The sequence below is a fragment of the Ornithorhynchus anatinus genome, chromosome 16 (genome assembly GCF_004115215.2).
Source record: "Ornithorhynchus anatinus isolate Pmale09 chromosome 16, mOrnAna1.pri.v4, whole genome shotgun sequence".
NCBI lineage: Eukaryota > Metazoa > Chordata > Mammalia > Monotremata > Ornithorhynchidae > Ornithorhynchus > Ornithorhynchus anatinus.
This window is the reverse complement of record NC_041743.1, coordinates 5,593,543-5,613,977: the sequence shown is the minus strand read 5'-3', so window position 1 is coordinate 5,613,977 and position 20,435 is coordinate 5,593,543. Positions and strand designations below refer to the sequence as shown.

Here is a 20,435-nt window from a genome sequence, read left to right as displayed (position 1 = left end):
AAAAAAGTATGCTTCCCATCAGGAAATGGGTTTCAGGAGACTTGGAGGACGCATGGGTCCTGTATCCAACTTCAGAGTCAGAAGACAATAGTAACTGTAGCATTTGTCAAGCGATTACTCTGTGCCAAGCAGTATTCTAAGTTCTGGGATAGGTACAAGATACAAATTTGGACACAGTCTGCGTCCCACATGCGGTTCACAGTCTACGCAGGAGGGAAAATAGGAAGCGAATCCCCATTTCACAGATGAAGGAACTGAGGAACAGAGAAGTTAAGTGACTTGCCCAAGGTCACAAAATAGGTATGTGGCAAGTGGAGAGAAGAGGAATAAGGAGAGAAAACAAAGAAGAGACAGGGAGAGAGAAGGGGAAGGAGAGAAAGAAAAAAAAGGGAGGGTCAGAGTACAAGCAGAGCTAAAGGGGGAAGAGGACAGAAGGGTCAGGGAGAAACAGAGTAAAGAGGAATTAAGAGGAACAGATACAATATGGAATTGATAAAGGGAAAAATATATCTCTCTGTTTTAAATATTTAAAACAGATGGAGAAACAGTAAACTATCAGAAAAGTTTCACAGAGGCCAATATTCCAATAGGTCTCCTTTAGCTTTGGTTAAGACGTCAGAATTTTTTTCCAGTGCTTAGTATAGTAGTTTGCACACAGTAAGCCCTTAATGGGTACTCCTGAAAGAACATTACTATTCAATAACATTTATAATTTGAGTTTACACAGTCAATGAATACTAGATATGTAATTATTAACCATTTCTATGAATACAGACCATAAACAGTTCATCTTCAGGAAACTCCAGTAGATAAAAATAACAATATGGGGAATCTTAAAAGAAGAAAGTATACTCAGTGAAACATCTCCAGAGAATTGGACTCAATGGCATTCTCACTGAATCCTTAAAAGGATTTAATTTTGTCAGCAAGGATTTTTCATTTTAGAAATGAACGTTAACGCAAGATGAGAGTACGCTTTTTGTCCATCTACTAAGATAAGACTCTGTTGCCCTTTCAGAACAAAATCATACATCTGAATTTCTGAATAAAGCATTTCCTCTAACAGTGCTGCCCCAAGGGGAGAGAAACTCTCATTCAGCGAAAAGCACGGATCAATGAACATCAGCGTTAAATCCTACAGCTAAAACTGAATAAACCAACCCACGGTAGTTGCTGGTTTTCAGTTTGGTTTTAGGAGATGTACAAGAACATGACAACTGCTTTTAGAGAAGCTTATTCACAGTAGCCTATGATGTGATGTGATGTGAGAACAAGCACAGGAGTCAGCACAAAAGGATGACAAAGAAAGATCAAAAGCATTAAAGGCATATTATCGAAACAGGTTTTTATATCAGAGAATGGCAGGCAGATTTTTAAAGATCAGTTAAAGAGGGATTAGTGTCACTTTACAGTGATTGAAATTTTTTAGCCAAGTAATATTTATTCAACCTGGCGTAAGCAAGTACCTATTCACAATCAATTTTCATTAATTCACTTGCCGCTCCCTGAGGGCAGGGATCATCTCTTCTAATTCTATTGAACTCTCCCAAACTCTGAGTTCAGTGCACTTCAAATCGATCAGCAGCATCTGAACACCTGATACGTGAAGGGGAGGTGTGCATTTCATCCGTGTTTTTTTTTAATTTTATAATATTTGTTTGGTACATAATAAGCTCTAGGTACTGTATTGGGACAGATACGAAGCTGATCAGGTTCCACACCGTTACCTGACCCTCATGGAGCTCAGTCCTAATCCCCATTTTACAGATGAGGGAACTGGGGCACAGAGAAGTGAAGCAACTTGCCCAAGATCACACAGAAGACAAGTGGCAGAGCCGGAATTAGAATCCAGGACTTCTGATTCCCCGGCTCATGCTCTATCCACTAGACCACACTGCTTCTCAGATTCCATCAGCTCTACAAAGAGAAAGCCTTATACTCAAAAGAGCACTGGGTCAGCCTTCTTTATGTCCCTTTACGTGTTTAGACCAGCTTCATGAGAGAGTATTCTCAGGGGTGGGCATCACTGCTTCTGGCATTGGATGCTAGGACAACCTTCAGAGTCTGGCCACGGTACAGTTTCCCAAGAATTCAGTCAGTCATATTTACTGAGTGCAAGGAGCTTATGGTTTAAAAGGGGAGACAGAGGTGGCCAACTTCCCAGCTACGCTGTGACCGCCCGGTTCCCAGCCCTCGAGGGCCAAATCCTTTCGCCTTCCAGAGAATTCCCTAGCGGCCCTACGTAAGTCTGTTCTGGAACCCAGTCTGAGTCGGTGATTGTGGCTCCAAGATGGGGACCCCCGAATGCCCCTGCTGCCTCATACAGATAAACTGTGCAAGCTAATGATATAAGGGACCAAGACTTCTACTCTGTTTGCCCCAAAGTGACTAGTATTGGAGTTGTTCTAATCCACTCCATGCTACCTGCCATTAGCATCAAGTCTGGGAGTCAAAGGACCTGGGTTCTAACCCTGGCTCTCTGCCACTTGCCTGCTGGGTGACCTCGGACGAGTCACTTAACTTCTCTGGGCCTCAGTTTCTTCATTTGTAAATGAGGGTTCAATACCTGTTCTCCATCTTCCTTAGGTGCATGGAGCAGGGGCTATGTCTGTCCTGGTTATCTCGAATTTACCACAATCAATTAAAGGTATTTCCTGAGTGCTTCCTATGTTCAGAGCCCTGTGTTAAGTGCATGGGACAGAACGACACAAGAAAGTTGTCAGTCACACTGCCATAAGGAGCTTAGTATAGAGCTTGGCACACAGTAAGGGTTTTAACAGCCCAATTACTATTTTCATCCAACTAAATGAGCCACCTGTCTAATAAAATCTTCAGCATCCGTGTTTCAGAACAGATTAAACAGTTCCTATATTGTGAATACTTTAAGTATTTTTTTATTAATTTAGAACAGTCATCCCTGTTCCCATGCCGTTTCAAGATAGCACTACTGAAATGCAATGCCAGGATTGCTTAAAGGCTCTCACTTTGTGATAATCTGTCCAGCGGATTCAATACTTCCCTTTCCCTCTCTCTGAAGTGTTTTGACTGATTGGATGGAGTGATTACAGTCCATTTCAATTTAGGATTAGGTAATATAGCTCTATTTGGCACTGTGCACAGCTCTAGCATAGAGTTATACTGCACTCTCCCAAGTGGTTAGTACAGTACTCCGCATACAGTAAGCCTTCAATAAATGACTGATTGATTGACTGATTGTGTATGTTACCACAAAACTGAATTTACATTTGTCCTCAAAAATCTGTTTTCATTATCGGTCCACTGTTACATTGCTTTGGTATGATTACAATTAATTTATAACAACTGCTTTGAATGTATCTTTATTGTTTGTGGTGATTTTTTTTCCAATCTTGGGATGCTTTCAATGCCATTTTTCCAAAAGAAATATTTAAAACGAATATCATTTACCCACTTTCCCTCCATGTTCTGAATTATCTTCTGTGTTTAGTTTCAGTTTTCAATATTACACCTACTGCTATTAAGTTGCTTATTGGCTAAATTTCTTTTCTTCATTATACTGCCGGGCAGCAAAACAATTTGCCTTGAGGATAAGTTATTTGAATCACCATTAAAAACCTACTTTCTATGACTTAAATTCAGGAATAACTGCATTCAGTAAACCAGAAGGGTATAAAAAAGAAATCTGAAATGAAATCATAATATGTCCACACTTGCAATTCTGGTTTCCGCATCTGAGGAGGCAGAGTGAAAGGCATTTAAAGTGATCAGGGAAACAGAGCCACTTTTGTCTGAGAAGAGATTGAAAAGATTAGGACTCCTCCACCCAGAAAGACAAAGGCTGAGAGAACATGACTGGAATTTAGAAAATCATGAGGTAGGAGCGGAGCAAAGATAGGATTCTTCACCAAATCTGAAAGTTGAAGAGCTCCCCCCACTTTGGTACTTGGAGATGATAGGCTCCAACCAAACCAAAAAGAACATTTTTTTCACAAAGTGAGTGGTGGGCAGACTGAATTTGTTAGCCCGCAATTTCATCAAACAACGGCATTTATTATGTACTGGTGTACGGGGAAGCAGTGATCTTAGCAAGTTGTACACGTTGAAAATATCATTCGGTGAGACTTGATGGATGAGAGGCCTGTATTTAGGTCACATAGGAGAAAAGTTAGGGATATTAGAAGTTACATCTTAGATTAACTATGCAGTTGGCTATCAGGAGGGCAGCCATAAAAGTATTCTTCAGAACATCCTTTGTGCTACTGTCAGAGAGAGTAGCTGTATATCTGGACCACTGATCTGAGCCAGTTTGACTTTGTTTATATATGTATCCAAAAAAAAAAAAAAAAGCAAAACCCAGAGGTATTTTTCTTCGCAAAATTCTGGAACGGGAAGACCACATACTTTTAAAACATGCCACTTCTGTATTTCATTCATGTCATCAGGTCCTTCAAAATATATGGGGCTATAAAGTTTGGTGGAAAGTTTTGTTAGAAAAAATTCCTTCTAATTGAGATGCATATAAATGACAGGCCCCACATTCAAGGACAGATTGGTGACTCAAAACAAGCTTTAGAAGTTATGGTAGGAAAGATATTTTCCATTCCATCATGTTCCCTAAACTTTTAGACAAATCACAAAACTCCCAGTAGACAATACGGGGAACAGTTTATTCAGATGCAAAGATAACATCACGAAACTACACAGTGTATCCTATCTGCACTATGTTTTCTTTCTCAACAAAATGCACTTTTTGAAAGTCTCTTTACTAAACTCATCAAAAACCTAAAACTAATGTATTGCAATATGAGTAAAGCAACTGAGCCTTTAAGAATTTTACTGACCAGAAACATAAGGATGTTTAGATATTAGCACATTTAAAAAAATGATTTCCACATTTGGTCTAGCAGCAAAGGAAGATACATTTAAAAAAAAGGGGGCAGGGGACCTAGGAAAAGGCTCTCAAGGGGCTCAGAGATTCTGGCATAAAATTGGCTTAGCATAGTAAATCATCCTTAATGTTCCTTTCAAAACTTGTTAATACAGATCAAATGACAGACACCTTTCCCCTTCCTGTCCCTCCTTTTGCCCTCAGATGCCACAAGAGATTGCCCCAGGCTGGCCCTGGAGAACCCCCTCCAACTCCCGGGGGTGCTTACCTTTGGCAACACCCCTATATGGTGGGCAGGCCACATCTGTGGAAACCTGGAACGAGGACAGAGTGTGGGCGGATGCTAGGAGCTAATTGCAGAGTTCCTCTCACCTTCTGCCACTGCTCATTTTCCCCTTATCTCACTTCTTCCATCCCCCAGAGCCGCTGCTTTGCTGACTTGGTTTCCATCATGGCTGCTACCCAAGGCAGAGCCTGCAGATGGACCCTGCAAGGACCCTGGACAGGGGGCCACAGAAGTTTATAGTAGCAGTGTATTTTATTCTCAGCACAATCAACCTGGTTTTTTTGGGGGTTTGTGCTTTTTTTTTCTTTTGGAAAGTGTGACATCTAAAATCTAAAAGGTTAGCTTATATAATAGAATGTTCAACAAATGCTGCCGTTATGCCTTGAGATGAAACCTTCCACGGCCTCTGACTGAATTAGAGAAACACTCTGAAACAGATTCTATTCTAGGCAACCAGCACCACTGTTAATCCAAGTCACTATGAAATGCCACCTGCTTCCCCAGCCAGTTCGACCTCAAGTGCTTTCACCTTTTTTTATAAAACCAATTTTCTACTCCTTGAATCATTTTGTTGCTCTTCTCTGGATTCCCTCCAGTTCCTCCACATCCTTTTCAAAGTGCTTTAACATTTCTAAAAGGCATTGGCTGAATTTGGACACGAACCTCCAATAAATTCTGGTCAACAGAGATTCTGCCCAGAGGACTGCTTCCCGGATCTAGGACATCATAATCCTTTTAAATCATCCCACTTCCATGAGAAGCAGCGTGGCATAAATGGATAGAGCATGGGCCAGGGGGTCCGGAAGGTCATGGGTTCTAATCCCGGCTCCATCTGTCTGCTGTGTGACCTTGGGCAAGTCACTTCACTTCTCTGGGCCTCAGTTACCTCATCTGCAAAATGGGGATTGAGACTGAGCCCCATGTAGGACAACAACTGTGTCCAAACAAAGTGGGTTTAGAACAATGCCTGGCACATAGTAAGCACTTAACAAATACCATAATTATTATTATGATATGGGCTTTTTTAGGCAGTGCACTGCTGATCTGTAACAGCTCACACCATTCTGTTGGACTGGTGCTTACCCAACCTTTCTCCTCCTCCTTTTGCATTTTTTGCCCCTAGAACTATTTTGCGTTTCTCTAAAATGAGAGCCGGCAGCCGAAGAGGCTACCTGGGTTCTGATTTCCTACTCGGTTTTACAGTAGATGCATTGAGCTTTACTTGTTAGGTGAGCAAGGAGAGTACCCAATCCCACAGGCCAAGCCAGCTTGCCATTCAGTGAAGTTCAAGGGCAGCAGCAGACTAAGAAAGGAGAGATATAACTGCTCTGGGAGGAAGAGTCTAGAGAGGGATGGGGGAAGTGTGTTTCAACGGCAAGAGAGGAACCTTAGACACGTGACTGAAAGGAGAAGGTGGGAAAAGAGAGACGGCAAAGGCCAGGCAGAGCTCCACTAAGAATAACCAAGCTGTGGCGGGGGTGACCCCAAAGTCCCATCCATTCCTATAATGGGGAGAGGAGGATCATATTAAGTACAGAAGGGATGCAACCAGATGGTGGGCAGGGAAGAAGTGGAGAGAGTAGCTGAGTGCTCCGAAACGCCTCATTGTCCTTAAAGCAAAATGGAAAAACAAGAGGAAGCACAGAGGAGTCCTGCTCAGTGCTGCTACAAAGCTCCCCGGATGTAAGGGCTGAAAGTATTCATTCAATCATATTTGAGCACTTACTGTGTGTGGAGCCACTGTAGAATAGGGACTGTGCTCAATCTGATTGCACTGTATATGCCATGCATATATACATAGATATATTTATGGTATTTGTTAAGCACTTACCTGGTGCCAGGCACTGTACTAAGTGCTGAGATAGAAATAAGGTGATCAGGTTAGGCACAGTCTGTATCCCACACGGGGCTCACAGTCTTAATCCCCATTTTACAAATGAGGTAATTGAGGCACAGAAGTTAAGCGACATGCCCAAGGTCATGTAGCAGATGAGCGGCAGAGCCAGGATTACAATCTAAAGGGGAGGGAGAACAGGCAACAGGGAGAACAGTTCTCCACCTGGGAACTGAGGTGGAGAGAAATTAGGTAACTTTCCCAAGGTCACAAGGATGCAAGTGGCAGAGTGAAGATTAGAAATACTAGAACGAGTGAATCAAAAAAGAACTACCAAAAGTTAAAAGGTGATGGCAAATGAGCCCAAGAAAACCTGTCAATACAAGTAAAAATATATAAAGAGAGGAAGGGAGAGAGGCCAGAAAGAGAGAAAAACATAAAGGAGGAGCACCGTTTTGAGTGAAATTTAGATAATCATGCTGCTCCCTATTGAATTTCATCCCATTTTTGTATGATCATTTTGTGTAAATTACCAAGACCACTTTAAATTTTATTTCTGCCCTCTGAAGTGCTAGCACTTCCAAACTGGATGAACATTCAGTCAATCCTTCAAGGTCATTAATAAAGTCACTACTAGAACTGACCCCAGGGCAGATTGATCTCCATGACACACCACTAGTAATGACCTCCCAGACTGGCACTGAGCCACTGAATCAAGAAGAGAAAGAAATAAAGAAAAATGAAAGGAAGGAGAGAAGGCATAGGAATGGGGCAGAGGCATAAAAGCAGTATTTCTGGCCAGGGATGTGGAGGCAGGTGAGAGAGCTGAGCACCTCTCCCCCCACCAAAAACAAACAAAACAAAAATGCCACCCGCACAAAAACACCTGAGCCCCCAAATATTTGAGTATCACCCACCACATACAGAGACATAACCAGTCACAGTAGCAGTCATGGGATACCATTCTCTTATTGATACATGTGAATATAATCAGTTTTAGCCAAGTCACATTTTTGTTTGTCAAGGCCTCAGAGCAGATCTTCAGTTGTGAAGGCTAACGAGTTTCTTACGGGTCATCCAGTTCCTTCTTTTAACACACTAAAAATCACCAGAATGTCTTAAAATAAAAGATAACAGACATCAGAGATCCTGTAAAAAAAAAAACAAAACCTCCTTGGGTGGGGAAAGAGATGCTAAAATTCTGGGCAAAGCTTCAAGTTAGAATACCAAAATATTCTTCCATTTCCCTCAGCACTGTCACCCTAAGGTAGGTATAGTCTTAGCCTCTCCTTTCTCCCCCAAACTAGGAAAAGCAGCAATGTTACAAAAATTAGCACTGAGAGAAGAGAAAGGGAAGGCTGGGGAAGGAGAAGAAAAACATAACCATCAGCTGGCCAGAAAAATGAAAATGTGAGGAAAGGCACTTTCCGACTCCTAAAAAGAATTGGGCCTTTAAAATTTAAATATATAACTAGATGTGTTGAATTTACTCCTTAAATCATCAAAATTAGAACAAAAATAATACAAAAGGTTAGCTGATCCAATCTCTTCCAAGGTGTACACAGAAGTTCATCTATTCCTTTTTGGAAAACAATTATTCTGGAAAAAACCATTTAATAGCAAACTATCAGTATGCAGGAGATCCTAAATAGCAATACTCAACTGTATATATTTTCGTTACCCTATTTATTTTGTTAATGAATTGTACATCGCCTTGATTCTATTTAGTTGCCATTGTTTTTACGAGATGTTCTTCCCCTTGACGCTGTTTAGTGCCATTGTTCTTGTCTGTCCGTCTCCCCCGATTAGACCGTAAGCCCGTCAAACGGCAGGGACTGTCTCTATCTGTTGCCGACTTGTTCATCCCAAGCGCTTAGTACAGTGCTCTGCACATAGTAAGTGCTCAATAAATACTATTGAATGAATGAATACTGCAACAATGGATGCAGAAATTGATGTGTATACAACATTTTGTCTTTGTACACACCGAAAAAAGTAGTAGCAGCTCACTCAAGTGTTTAAAAGATGAGGCACCATTAGTGCATTTGCATGATATGCTGCTAGGGTGGCAAAACAAGGTTCACTTGGTTTTTTTGATAAGAAAGTGAACCTAGACAGTGAATAAATCAAGGCAGGTGTTGGAATGCTGCAAAATCATTAGTATGTGTTTTGAATGAAAAATTTTAATGTACTAGGAAGAGGTATCATTGACTAGTCTCTAAACAATTGCCTTCAAAACAGGGAACATTTCTGCAATGATCCTCATCTAGTAAACTGCAGTTGTTTTATTTTGACTAGCCATTTTGGTTATTTTAGCCTGGCCACCTAATTACCATCTTTGATCCTCACTTCTCCTTCCTTTCGAAAACCCATTTTCATTTACTAACCCAACACCCCCCACCCCAGAATAAGATAGTGAAATGACATCCTGCCAGAACAGGAGGCTTCACTGCAAAGCCGATTCCAAGCTTCTTGATTAAAATCTCTCCTTAACAATGCATAATTATTTCAAGCATCTTATTAAATGTTTTAAGAATTCACACTGTCAGCATTTGTATCAAAACTTCAATTTACTGTCCCCCTGAATGCCCAATTCTCAATTATTCTGAATAATCATCCTCCGTATCCCACCCAGGATGGCCGAAATCAGGTAGTAAATCTTGCTTCCCCTTCCCCCAGAATTAAGTAGGCAATGTTTGGAGACTGATGGAGAAAGTAGAGATGGAAAGAGAAGAAGGAAAGGTGAAGAACAAGAGACAGAAGCGAAGTCAAGACGTTTCTAAATCCTAAAGAGAATAAGCACATTCATATGACTCCTTGGTACAATGATAGCTCTCTCTGTTTCTGCCCCCCACCCCTTCTCCCCAGCGAGAAACAGCTGGCTGGCATTTGGAGTTCTGGGGAAGTGCAGTCGGAGTAACATTTACTGAGCACTCACTGGGAACAATGCACTGCACTAGACGCTTGAGATGTACAGAGTATCTAAGGGACACAGGTAACTAAGGAAACACTCTAATGGGGCCAGGAGACAAATATAAACATAGTTAGAACTAAAGGAATTAAAATAAATCATTATGTCCACATACATTAGAAATGAAGTGGGTACAAATGGGCCAGGGCCCAAATTGGAGCCTTCGAGGGACACAGAGGCCAATCAATGGTATTTACTGAGTACTTACTGTATGCTGAGCACTGTACTAGGGGCACAGGAGAGAACAATACAGTAGAGGTAATAGACACATTCCCTGCCCACAAAGAGCTCACAGTCTAGAGTGGGGAGTCTGACATAAAAATAAAATCACTGATACGGGGAATGGGAGAGTATAAAGATAAGCACAGAAGTACTGGGGGGTTAGGGGTGGAGTATCAAGTGCATAGGCAATTTAGAAAGGAGGATGAATAGGTCCTGCTGCCTGCTAATGTGGTCTCAGAAAACCCTCGACAAATACACTGTTGGCTCTCGAATTACTGTCCCCCCTTCTAGACGGTAAACTCGTGTGGGCGGGAAATGTGTGTTTATTGCTATAGTGTACTCTCCCAAGCGCTTAGTACAGTGCCGTGCACACAGTAAGCGCTCAATACGACTGGCTGTCGACCACCTCTGTGGTATGTATCTCTCGAGCACTCAGTACAGTGCTCTGCACACAGTAGGGACTCAATAAATAGCATCGATTATTTCCAGTGCCCCTGAGTTAAAAACTTAATAAACGCCATAAAATAAGCCCCTGCAGCCCAATGCTCAGTCTCCAACAAGGGCAACAAGCCCTCGCTGAAACTGGACAATAGCTGCCCTCTGCCATCCAATCTTCAGCGAACATTCCTATCTTATCCCTCCTAAACCTCATTTTGGACAGCTTGTCCATGTTTAACGCAATCCCGCTTGAATTTACTATTTTCTTTCTACATAACTAGCTGGGGTAAAGAAGGCCACACTGCTTAACCAGCCACTTTGAGGCAGTGTTTCATTTAGTCCAGTGTTTCATTTAGTCCAGGTGATTCGGCACCACAAACCTGCATTCTCTACCCGCATCTTTTTCTTATCACGCTACTCAGTGAAGATTTTTACTGAAGCTTGTCGATCAGGGACAGAGCCACTGCTTACGCAATTTGTAAAGGATTTACCATGCATGAATCCTTTCTAACTAGTTCAAGTTTCATTAGGTTATTTTGGACAGTGTGATAGAGAGGCAAAGAAAAAAATCGCTTACACGCCCAGAGGTATATTTTCTAACTCCCTGGTCACAAAAACCTTTCACAAGAAAGAGGAGCCTCGAAGACATAGAAAAACAACTCAGTCAGACCTTAAGATAAAGACGAAGCCCTAAAATCTGGTGTTTCAGATTAAGCTGCCCACACATCCCAGTTTAACCATGACAGTCTCCAATTTACCTTGGCCGACAGAGAAATAGAAAGATATGTAAGTAACAAACATTTGGAACAGTCTTGGCTAAACTAGACTGGCTCCCTTGCACTGATCCCCAGCTGTGTTTGATCATTTTAAAATGTCTGGTCAAGCAAATCTGGGCTGGAATTCGCTGGGTATATGTTTGGTTTAGGGATTAGCTTTCAGGGACTTCAGCATCCCTCTCCCCCTTCAATGGGGCTCTTGAGGGGAGAGGGACAGGCTTGGAATGGCATCTCGGTACCCTGGCTTTCAACAAAAATATTATCACCTATTTATTCAGGGAGGGAAAATAATTTGGCCAGCAAAAACATGCCTCCTCTCTAGGCCTCCCACACTCTGAGAGGAGTTCAGAGCAGACCTGAATCAATCAGATTTTAAAGAACTGAACTATTTGCAATTCTTTAATATCAACTCAAAAATAACCCTTTATTTTCTGGTGCTAAAAATAGAAGAAAAGCCCAAACACTTCCAGAGAAATACAATAATCTTGTTAAATATTAAAACTTACTTTCAAAATCACCTGGGTCAGCAATAAATCAATTTAATCATTTTACAGATGGCCTTATTACTGCAATTACACACAAACATTATTTCATCATGCAAAGGGAATTTTAAAAAACAACTAATATTTAGAATGTAGCATGCTTAATTTTGCTGTTATATTTACTTTAAAAGAAAAAAGAGGATGGTAAGTGACATCTTGAAACTGAATTTCACTTTATCAACATATTTCAGAGTGGATTGGTGCCGGGGGCACATTTGGAAATGAATAGAAAGTTGGTTTCAAAGTGACCACCTAAACACTTTTAGTACAGAAGGACCCAATTTTCCAAGACTAGAAGGGAGAAAGTGTTTTGAGGCACTCAAGGAAAATCTGATTTAGGATTATAAATACATCATTTAAATGAAAAAAAACCACCCCTAAACTTAATGTAACTAATGTTCATGGACAAAGCTGAATTAACAGATATTAGGAAAGTGCTTTGAGGCCTCTAAAAAAGGGTCATTTGCTGCATTAGAGACAACAGGCTAAAATGTAATCTCTCTAATCACATACACTTCCAACTCTCTCTCTTTGCCTTCGACTCTCAACCCAGTTGTTTATCCTGTTTTCCTAATATCCTCCCCTTTTGCCCTAAATTTTACTTCCCGAAACAGATACGGAACAGCTCCCAGTGAAAGTTCACTCTGGATCAATAATAAGAATAATAATAAATAATAATATTTGGTAGGTCCTAAGCAAACTACTAGGACACAGGCGTAGATACAAGGTAATTATATCCGGACATAGTCACTGTCCCACATGGGCCTCATTGTCTAAGAGTGAGAACAGGTTCCACTTTACCAAACAGGAAACTGAGGCTCAGAGAAGTTAAGTGACTTGCCCAACATCACATAACAGACAAGTGGCAGAGCTGGGATTACAACCCAGTTCATCTGACTCTGATTCAGCCACACTGGAAAAGGAAAGGAAGGAAAGAACAAAACCCTGCCCAACTGTTGGTCTGGGACAAGTGCAGCAACAGCTGAAGGGAGGTCCATGACCTGCCTCTCTGTGACCTAGGGCACAACCGTTCTCCGTCTCTAAACTCCCGAGGACAGGGCCAGGGAATTTCAGCTAGTTCACAGTTCTACTCGGACTTAAAAAGACTATTACCCACCCTGGGTCTCCTGTGAACTCTAACAAAAGAGACACAGAAACGGCAAAGGTGAAAGGATAAATATTTGATTAAGACCACAAATCAGAACAAGAGACATTTTTTCACTGCTTCGGCAGGTATAGAAAAACACATTGTAAAATCGAGAAATTACAAAATTAATCCAAGGAAAACTGTTACCCAGTGCTTATGCTTTCGAATCTGTTACCACAGATGTTTAAGAGCATTCCTAGAAGAAATGCTATCTGTAAGCAAAAAGTATACTTTTTTTGTTGGGTCAGAGCTTTTAAAAAGTAGCCTTTCTACTTTAGAAGCTAGGTAGATATATCAGAAAGAGAAAGAGAGTTGACATTAATAAAACAAAGACCAGGGGGACCATTCCATTTATCCCTTGCCTTCTGAGTATTCCACCCTGGGAGAAATAGAAATACCATACATCACAGGGACCTATTTTCTGTGTGGAGGTGAAAAGTGGGCAGAGATTTTAAGGGGTGGCCAGGAGACCCATTTCAAGAAGCTAACAGGCTAGAAGGCCACCATTTGGAGTCTTTTCAGTCCTGACTGAAAACTCTCAAGTTTCATGGAAGACCTGGGGTGACAGAACCTGGGAGTCCAGCTCAAAAACTTGGGTGGGAGTGTGGGGAGGTAGGCAGGGAGAAGAGAAGAGAGGGGGGCACGGCCACCATGGAGTTGTCAACTCTGCTCTACAGCCCTCCAAACCGGCATTGTCATTTCAGGCCAGGCAAGCCTAATTTACAAAAAGGGCCTCTCACTTCCCAGAAAACTGTATTGCGCTTGGTCATAGCTGCAAAACTCTAAGCCAATAAAACGGGTGAGGAATGAGAAAGGACACTTAGACCAGAGAAAATAAAACCCTTCTGAACCTTTGTCCCAGTGCACCCTTAAGACGAGGAGGAGCTGTCGGCAGGCATCCTGCCCTAATTCACAAGCCTGGGGCAAAGGTTGGAGAAGTCTATTCCCAGAGGACTCTTCAGGGATTCGCTGTGTATGGCTCAGGTGTGCGCTGCAAAGGCACAAACCAGCTCAAGAAAGCAGTTCCACACGAGCACAAATAAAACACAGCCACGTCCACGGCTGCGGGGGCCCACCTGGGAAGCGGCCAAGTGGTTTCCAAGGACCACAGGACGTCAGCTGGAAAAACCGAGGGATGGCATTTTGGCTTTCTGGGTATTTGTCAGAACTCAGTAAACTTCCAAAATGACAGCGCTTACACATTGGACCCAATAAGGTAAGAACTCATGAACCTTGTGCTCAAGTTCAGACATGAGCCTACTTGATTACTGCCTTCTAATGCTTCCCAACTCTAAGCCCATAATAAAGTTCTAAGGTTATGTTGTCTACGAAGCACAATGAGTGGTTCTTACAGAAATTCTATAAACTTGCATAGTAGGGTGCCTTAATAATTAACAATTTCAAGGCACTTGGTTGAAAATGTATCTGAAGACAGAATAGAAGCAGCAAAATAGACTGATCACGTGAAAAGGAAGAGAATGAGAGGATCTGAGAGGATGAAAAAAAAATCACCCTTCGAAACTGCAGAGAAGAGACAGAGAGACTATAAATTAGATGAAATCAGAAGTTCAGTCATTTCCCCGGGGCACAAAACAGAGGTTGCACAAATGGTGAGAAAAGCCTGAGGTGGAAAAGCAAAATGGCGGTCCCTATTTCACTTAGACTGGAAGAAAACCCGTGAGGTAACACAGCAGCTCAGCCATCTGTCCCACTCGCTGCCAGGTTCCTGAAAATTTAACAGAGAACCTGGCTGCCCCAGACATAGTGATGGGAGGTGGGAGACCAGAATTAAAGACTAGAGGCCTCTCCTTCCTGCCCACCCAAACTTCATGACCGCTAATTCATCGAGGCAGGAGGCATTCAGGTGCTGAGGACAGGTGAAGTGACAAGAGTTCTGACTTTAGCCATTAGGAAAGAGGGGCCAGAGGGAAGGCTCTTGTTTGCGAGAATCACATTCGTCTTAGGCAAGACCATGTAGGGAGGAGAAAAGCAGTAGAGTGCTTTGTCCCTTTTTTCCTAGGCAAGGGCTAACTAAGATGGAGGGAAAAAGAAACATGAACTGCCTTGATTCAGATGGTAAAATTAGGGAGGCTACATGATATTCAGCCCCAATATTTCGGGACAATTCCCCTGTGCATCACTAGCTCGCCCTCAAGTAGTCTGTTACACAGGCCATTCAACCACGAATTTATTCAGAGCCCTCTTGAGCTTTCCCCCTGCTCAGCTCCCGGTGCCAACACATTCCATTTGCTTACCACCTAGGTGAGTAGCTTAAGAGACGGCAGTAGCAACCAAGGCAACTGCACAGCATCAGCATTTTGCTGCGGTCACTTTGGCCACGCAGGGTAGCAAACAAGAATACCTTTGCAGATCTGTCGCAACATGAGACACCCCTGCTCTCCTACTCGCTTGTTGCCATCGTGCCCTGGCGGGTACTGACCGGTGGGACTACAGGAGACTGTGAAATGGCACTACCCAAGCCACTAGTGTCATCATTCTACCCCCAAAGTCTTAGGTTCTGAAGACTCAAGACCGGGCGTGTCAGTCCATCATTCTCAACAGGTGATGCCCATCAATGATATTTACTGAAGGCTTACTCTGTGCAGAGCACTGTATTGAGTGCTCAAGTAGCCATGATTCCTGCCCTCAAAGAGCTTACAGTCTAGTGGGGATGGCAGTCATTAAAATAAATTCAAGTTAGGAGAAGCAATAGAGTATAACGGTATTTGTTACGTGCATTACCATGTGCCAGGCTCTGTGCTGAGCGCTGGAGTAGATACAAGACAATCAGGTTGGATTCAGTCCATGTTCCTTATGGGGCTCACGGTCTTAGTCCCCATCTTACAGATGAGGGAACTGAGGCTCTTAGCAGTTAAATGACTTGCCCAAGGGCACACAGCAGATGAGTGGCAGAGCCAGGATCCAGGCAGAGTTAGGACCCATGGCTCCTAACTCCCAGGCCCACGTTCTTTCCACTAGGCCATGCTGCTTTTTCATTATGTATGTAAATGCTGTGGGATCAGAGCACTGAGTATCTATGTACCTAGTCTTGAACTCAGTCCACCATCATGTAAAAGACTAGTTTTCTCTGGGCTGTTTGGAACCAGCCACCCTCGGGTTTTCATTAGCACCCCCTGGGGCCTGGTGTTGTGGGATTGGAACAGTTATTCCATGTTCAACACATCACATCCCTCGTGATTTTGTAGATTTCAATCATGTACCCGATCAGCTTGTGTCTTTCCACACTGGAGTCCTAACTTCCTTGGTCAGTCTTCAAAGGAAGCTTTGCCATTCCCCCGATCCTCTTCAGATGCCCCTCTGCACCTGTTCCAGCTCTAATATGCCCCTCCAAAGATGTGGTGATCAGATATATACACTGTATTCCAGGCATGAGTGTGCCATGTTTTCACAGGGTGGCAAAAATGTACTTTCGGCTTTGTTTCCTATCCCCTCCCTGATCATATTCAGCATGCGGTGGCTTTTGGGGCTGCTTACCACACGATGATGTAAAGGATCAACAATGACTCCCAAATCGCTTTCCTGATTTACTATTGAGAGCTCCAAGCCCATCTATACACTTACCTAATTATTGTAGTAATTAAATGTCCAAAGAAAGAGGAAAGTTTCTTCACTCTTCAGTAAGACCACATGGAAATGGGAGCCTCTGCCTGACTCTTTACAGTAACTTCACTTTTATCTCTAATTTCAACCACAGTTACTGAGCAGGGTAGAGACCATGAGGAATTACAAAAGGAGATGGATTTCAAAAGGATGAGATGAGGTTGCATTCTAATGGGGCAGCCAAGCCAGATACACTAAAGTTACAATTAGGCAAAAAGCACTAAAGTGCCAGAGGCAAAACAAAGTTAGGGTACTGGTTTAGAAGAAACACCACTAAACTTTACTTTCAGATGCGATTTCTTCATAGGTATTACTAATCAATCAGCAGCAGGACCACTATTTTTTTACCACATTCCTTACCACAGTGATAAAACTGGTAAATTATGGTTCAGTGAGAGGGTTTTTAAAAAAAGTTCACCCTGCGATAATTTTGTCCTCTTTGGAGAAAAAAGAAGAGAACACTTATAGAGCATATGTGTTGACAGCGACATGTATTCAGCACTTCTCTAGAGCTCTTGAAAAGTCATGATTGTATCACCTGTGAAATTCTGAATACAAGAGCAAAGCAAAGAGGACACCAACTTTCCTGCTAAAATTAACAGCTTGATTTCTTCATTCTGAAAATAGAAATGTGCTATTTTTTTTTTAAATGGCAAGAGTCACCATCTTTTTTTTTTACCTCACTGGTCAATAATAACCATGGAATTTCCCTTTTTAAATTAGCTTTTAGGGAAGGGAAACCAACAGGGACGAGGGACTGTTCTGAACAACATTCTTTCAGTAGCTGACAAAGATTATCGCAACTTTTGCACCTGAATTTTGCTCACTTTCTTCATTCTAATCTTCAATACAATTGGCCTTGTTGGTTAATCTGAAAACTTCAAAGAGTCTGTCAGAGTTAAACTACAAATACTGTCACCTGATTGTTTCTGGTGGGAGCCCTCCTGTGGGTCCAGTGGGAAGCCAAGAAGAGCAGCATGGCTTAATGGATTGAGCACTGGGCCTGGAAGCACTGAACAATAAGTGTGAAAAGTCAGTTGCTCCTCTAAAAGCTTCCACTGACTGATTTTTTTAAAAAATGAAGAAAGGCCCACTAGTTCATCTTAAAGTGGAGAACTGAAGTAGGAGGGAAGAGAAAGTTTTGTCCGAAAGGGGTGAGGAGAAAAGGACGAGAAACCACACGTCAGATACAAGCTACTTTTGTTTAGGGGGGCAGAGGAGGTGCAGAATTCTGCTTCAAATCTCACATCACGATGTCACATGTGTTCTGTAGTGGGCTCAGTTCAGTGAGAGTGCCAAGTCCTGGGAGCATCCAAACTCTAACAGGTAGGGATTTGTTCCAATTTCTCCCTCCCCAGCCCTAGATGTGCCACTGCCCAGGGCTTCCTCTGGTTTCCAAAACAGCAGGGCACCGCAGTGAGACTCCATTCATTCAATAGTATTTATTGAGCGCTTACTATGTGCAGAGCACTGTAGTAAGTGCTTGGAATGTACAATTTGGCAACAGATAGAGACAATCCCTGCCCCACTGACGGGCTCACAGTCTAATCAACTGTATTAGACTCCATCTACTGGGAGAAGGACCAGGGGAGCTGGGAGCCTCAGTACAGCCCAAAGAAGACTGCTGAGATGCCAGAAGTCCTTAGCCAGGGTTGCTCAGGGATAGAAACAGGCACCTACTACCTGCCTTCTCAACACCTTTGTTCCTTCCCAGATTGTGGGAGGAAAAGCCCTCCCTCTTCTCAGTCCTTAAACAAAAGCTCTCCAGCTAGAAAAATCATTTTCCCTTCCTGTCCATCTAGTTTTCTGTATGTTACATTTTTTCCACTCAACAATGGGATTTTTCTCACGACTGTAAATTCGGCATCGGCCTTGTTTAAACCAGGCTACCCCACAGCCCCACACTGAAAACTAAACCGAGGTCTGGTTCCTTAGAGTTACAATCTAACATAAAAAGACCGTGAATGAGACGGTTTTCCTCAAGGAGAAATCTTACGCACATTCCTTCGTATAATCCAACTCCTGGGGATTTCACACAAGAATGACTGCCAAGTTACGGGAGGTGGGTGGAGGGCGACGCTGAGATGTTGCCTTATAGAGAAATGTTCACCTGAGTCTTCATAGGCTTTCTTCCTGGCCACTCAACAGAAGCAGCATGGTCTAGGAGAAAGAACCCAGGCCTGGGAGGTAGACGGTCGGGGTTTTAATCTCACCTCACCACTTCCTTGCTGGGTGACCTGGGGTAGGCTGCTTAACTTCTCTCTGCCTCTATTTCCTCACCTACAAAATGGGGCTGCCACACCTGCTGGCCTTACCGCTTAGCCTGAGAGCCTGATGTGGGGCAGGGACTGTGTCTAACCTGATTATCGTCTATCTACGCCAGTGCTTGGCCCATAGCAAGCACTTTGATACAACTGCTAATTTAAACACTCGGGACCCGAAGAACTACAGGAAATAAGTTCCTTATTTGAAAAAAAAAACTGGACCCATCCTCTCCCTCATGCCAATATTTGTTAAGCAAGGAGCAAACTACGCGCTGAGGATAGAGACAATAGAAGACCACGGTTTATCCTGCAATTTGAGAGCAGCACATGGAAGGGACACGCCAGGGATGAGCACAGGGGTCTGAAAGGCCCTGTGTGATCCTTCCAATGTGCCTCCCACACTACACACACAGGGGACGAGTCTTGGATCACAACAAAAACAGCCCTAGCAACCACCCCCTGCCTCCCACCAAGCCACCAAATGCCCATCTGCCAAGTCCCTGGAGACTGAGGGTGAAAAGCTGGGGAGAAGAGCCCAGGGCTGGAGGTCAGGACACTTGGGTTCGAATCCCAGCTCTGCCACTTGTCGGCTGTGTGACTGTGGGCGAGTCACTTCACTTCTCTGTGCCTCAATTCCCTCATCTGGAAAATGAGGATGAAGACTGGGAGCCTCACGTGGGGCCACCTGATGACCCCGGATCTCCCCCAGCGCTTACAACAGCGCTCTGCACATAGTAAGCCATTAACAAATGCCAACGTTACGTGGCTCGGTGGCAAGAGCCCGGGCTTGGGAGTCAGAGGTCATGGGTTCGACTCCCGGCTCTGCCACTTGTCAGCTGTGTGCCTGTGGGCAAGTCCCTTCACTTCTCTGGGCCTCGGTGACCTCATCTGTAAAATGGGGATAAAGACTGTGAGCCTCACGTGGGGCCACCTGATGACCCCGGATCTCCCCCAGCGCTTACAACAGTGCTCTGCACATAGCCATTAGCAAATACCAACATTATTATTATGACTTGCCTGCTGTGCGTGACCCGGGGCAAACCGCTTCACCGGGCCTCACTTTCCCCAGCTGTAAAATGGGGGAAATACCTGCTCTCCCCCGCCTTGACTGGGATCCCCACGTGGGACCGGGCTGGCTCCTCACCTGTCCTCGCTCTCCTCCCACCCCCAGCGCTCAGCGCAGGGCTTGGGACCCAAGCAGCCTCTCGCCCGCTGCAGGAAGCAGCCTGGCCTGGGGGCTTGGAGCCCGGGCCTGGGAGTCGGGGGGGGGGGCGGGGGGGGGGCGGGGGTTGGGATTGCCACTCCGCCTCCCGTCTGCGGGGTGACCTTGGGCAAGTCATCTCCCTTCGGCGGGCCTCGGCCTGCTCATCTGTCAAATGGGGGTGGAGCCCGCGGAGCCCCACGGGCCCTGGGGCCAGGCCCGTAGGAAGCGCTCAGCGCTCAGCGGAGGGATTATTGCGATGGGGG

The 20,435-nt window shown here is 43.7% G+C and overlaps 1 protein-coding gene across 7 annotated transcripts in view; it reads right to left on the bottom strand.

The window, feature by feature from the left end:
• The window catches only part of SUCO (SUN domain containing ossification factor), an 87,091-nt gene that overhangs the window by 39,814 nt on the left and 26,842 nt on the right, over positions 1–20,435 (bottom strand). The window contains exon 1 of one of the 7 annotated variants that reach the window (XM_029081467.2): positions 18,705–18,722. The exons of the other annotated variants lie outside the window; for them this stretch is intronic. Within the exon in view, the coding sequence (XP_028937300.1) occupies positions 18,705–18,706 (2 nt within the window). The 5' untranslated portion in view covers positions 18,707–18,722. Of the gene's footprint in view, positions 1–18,704; positions 18,723–20,435 lie in introns of those variants that run through there. 7 annotated transcript variants of the gene reach the window in all.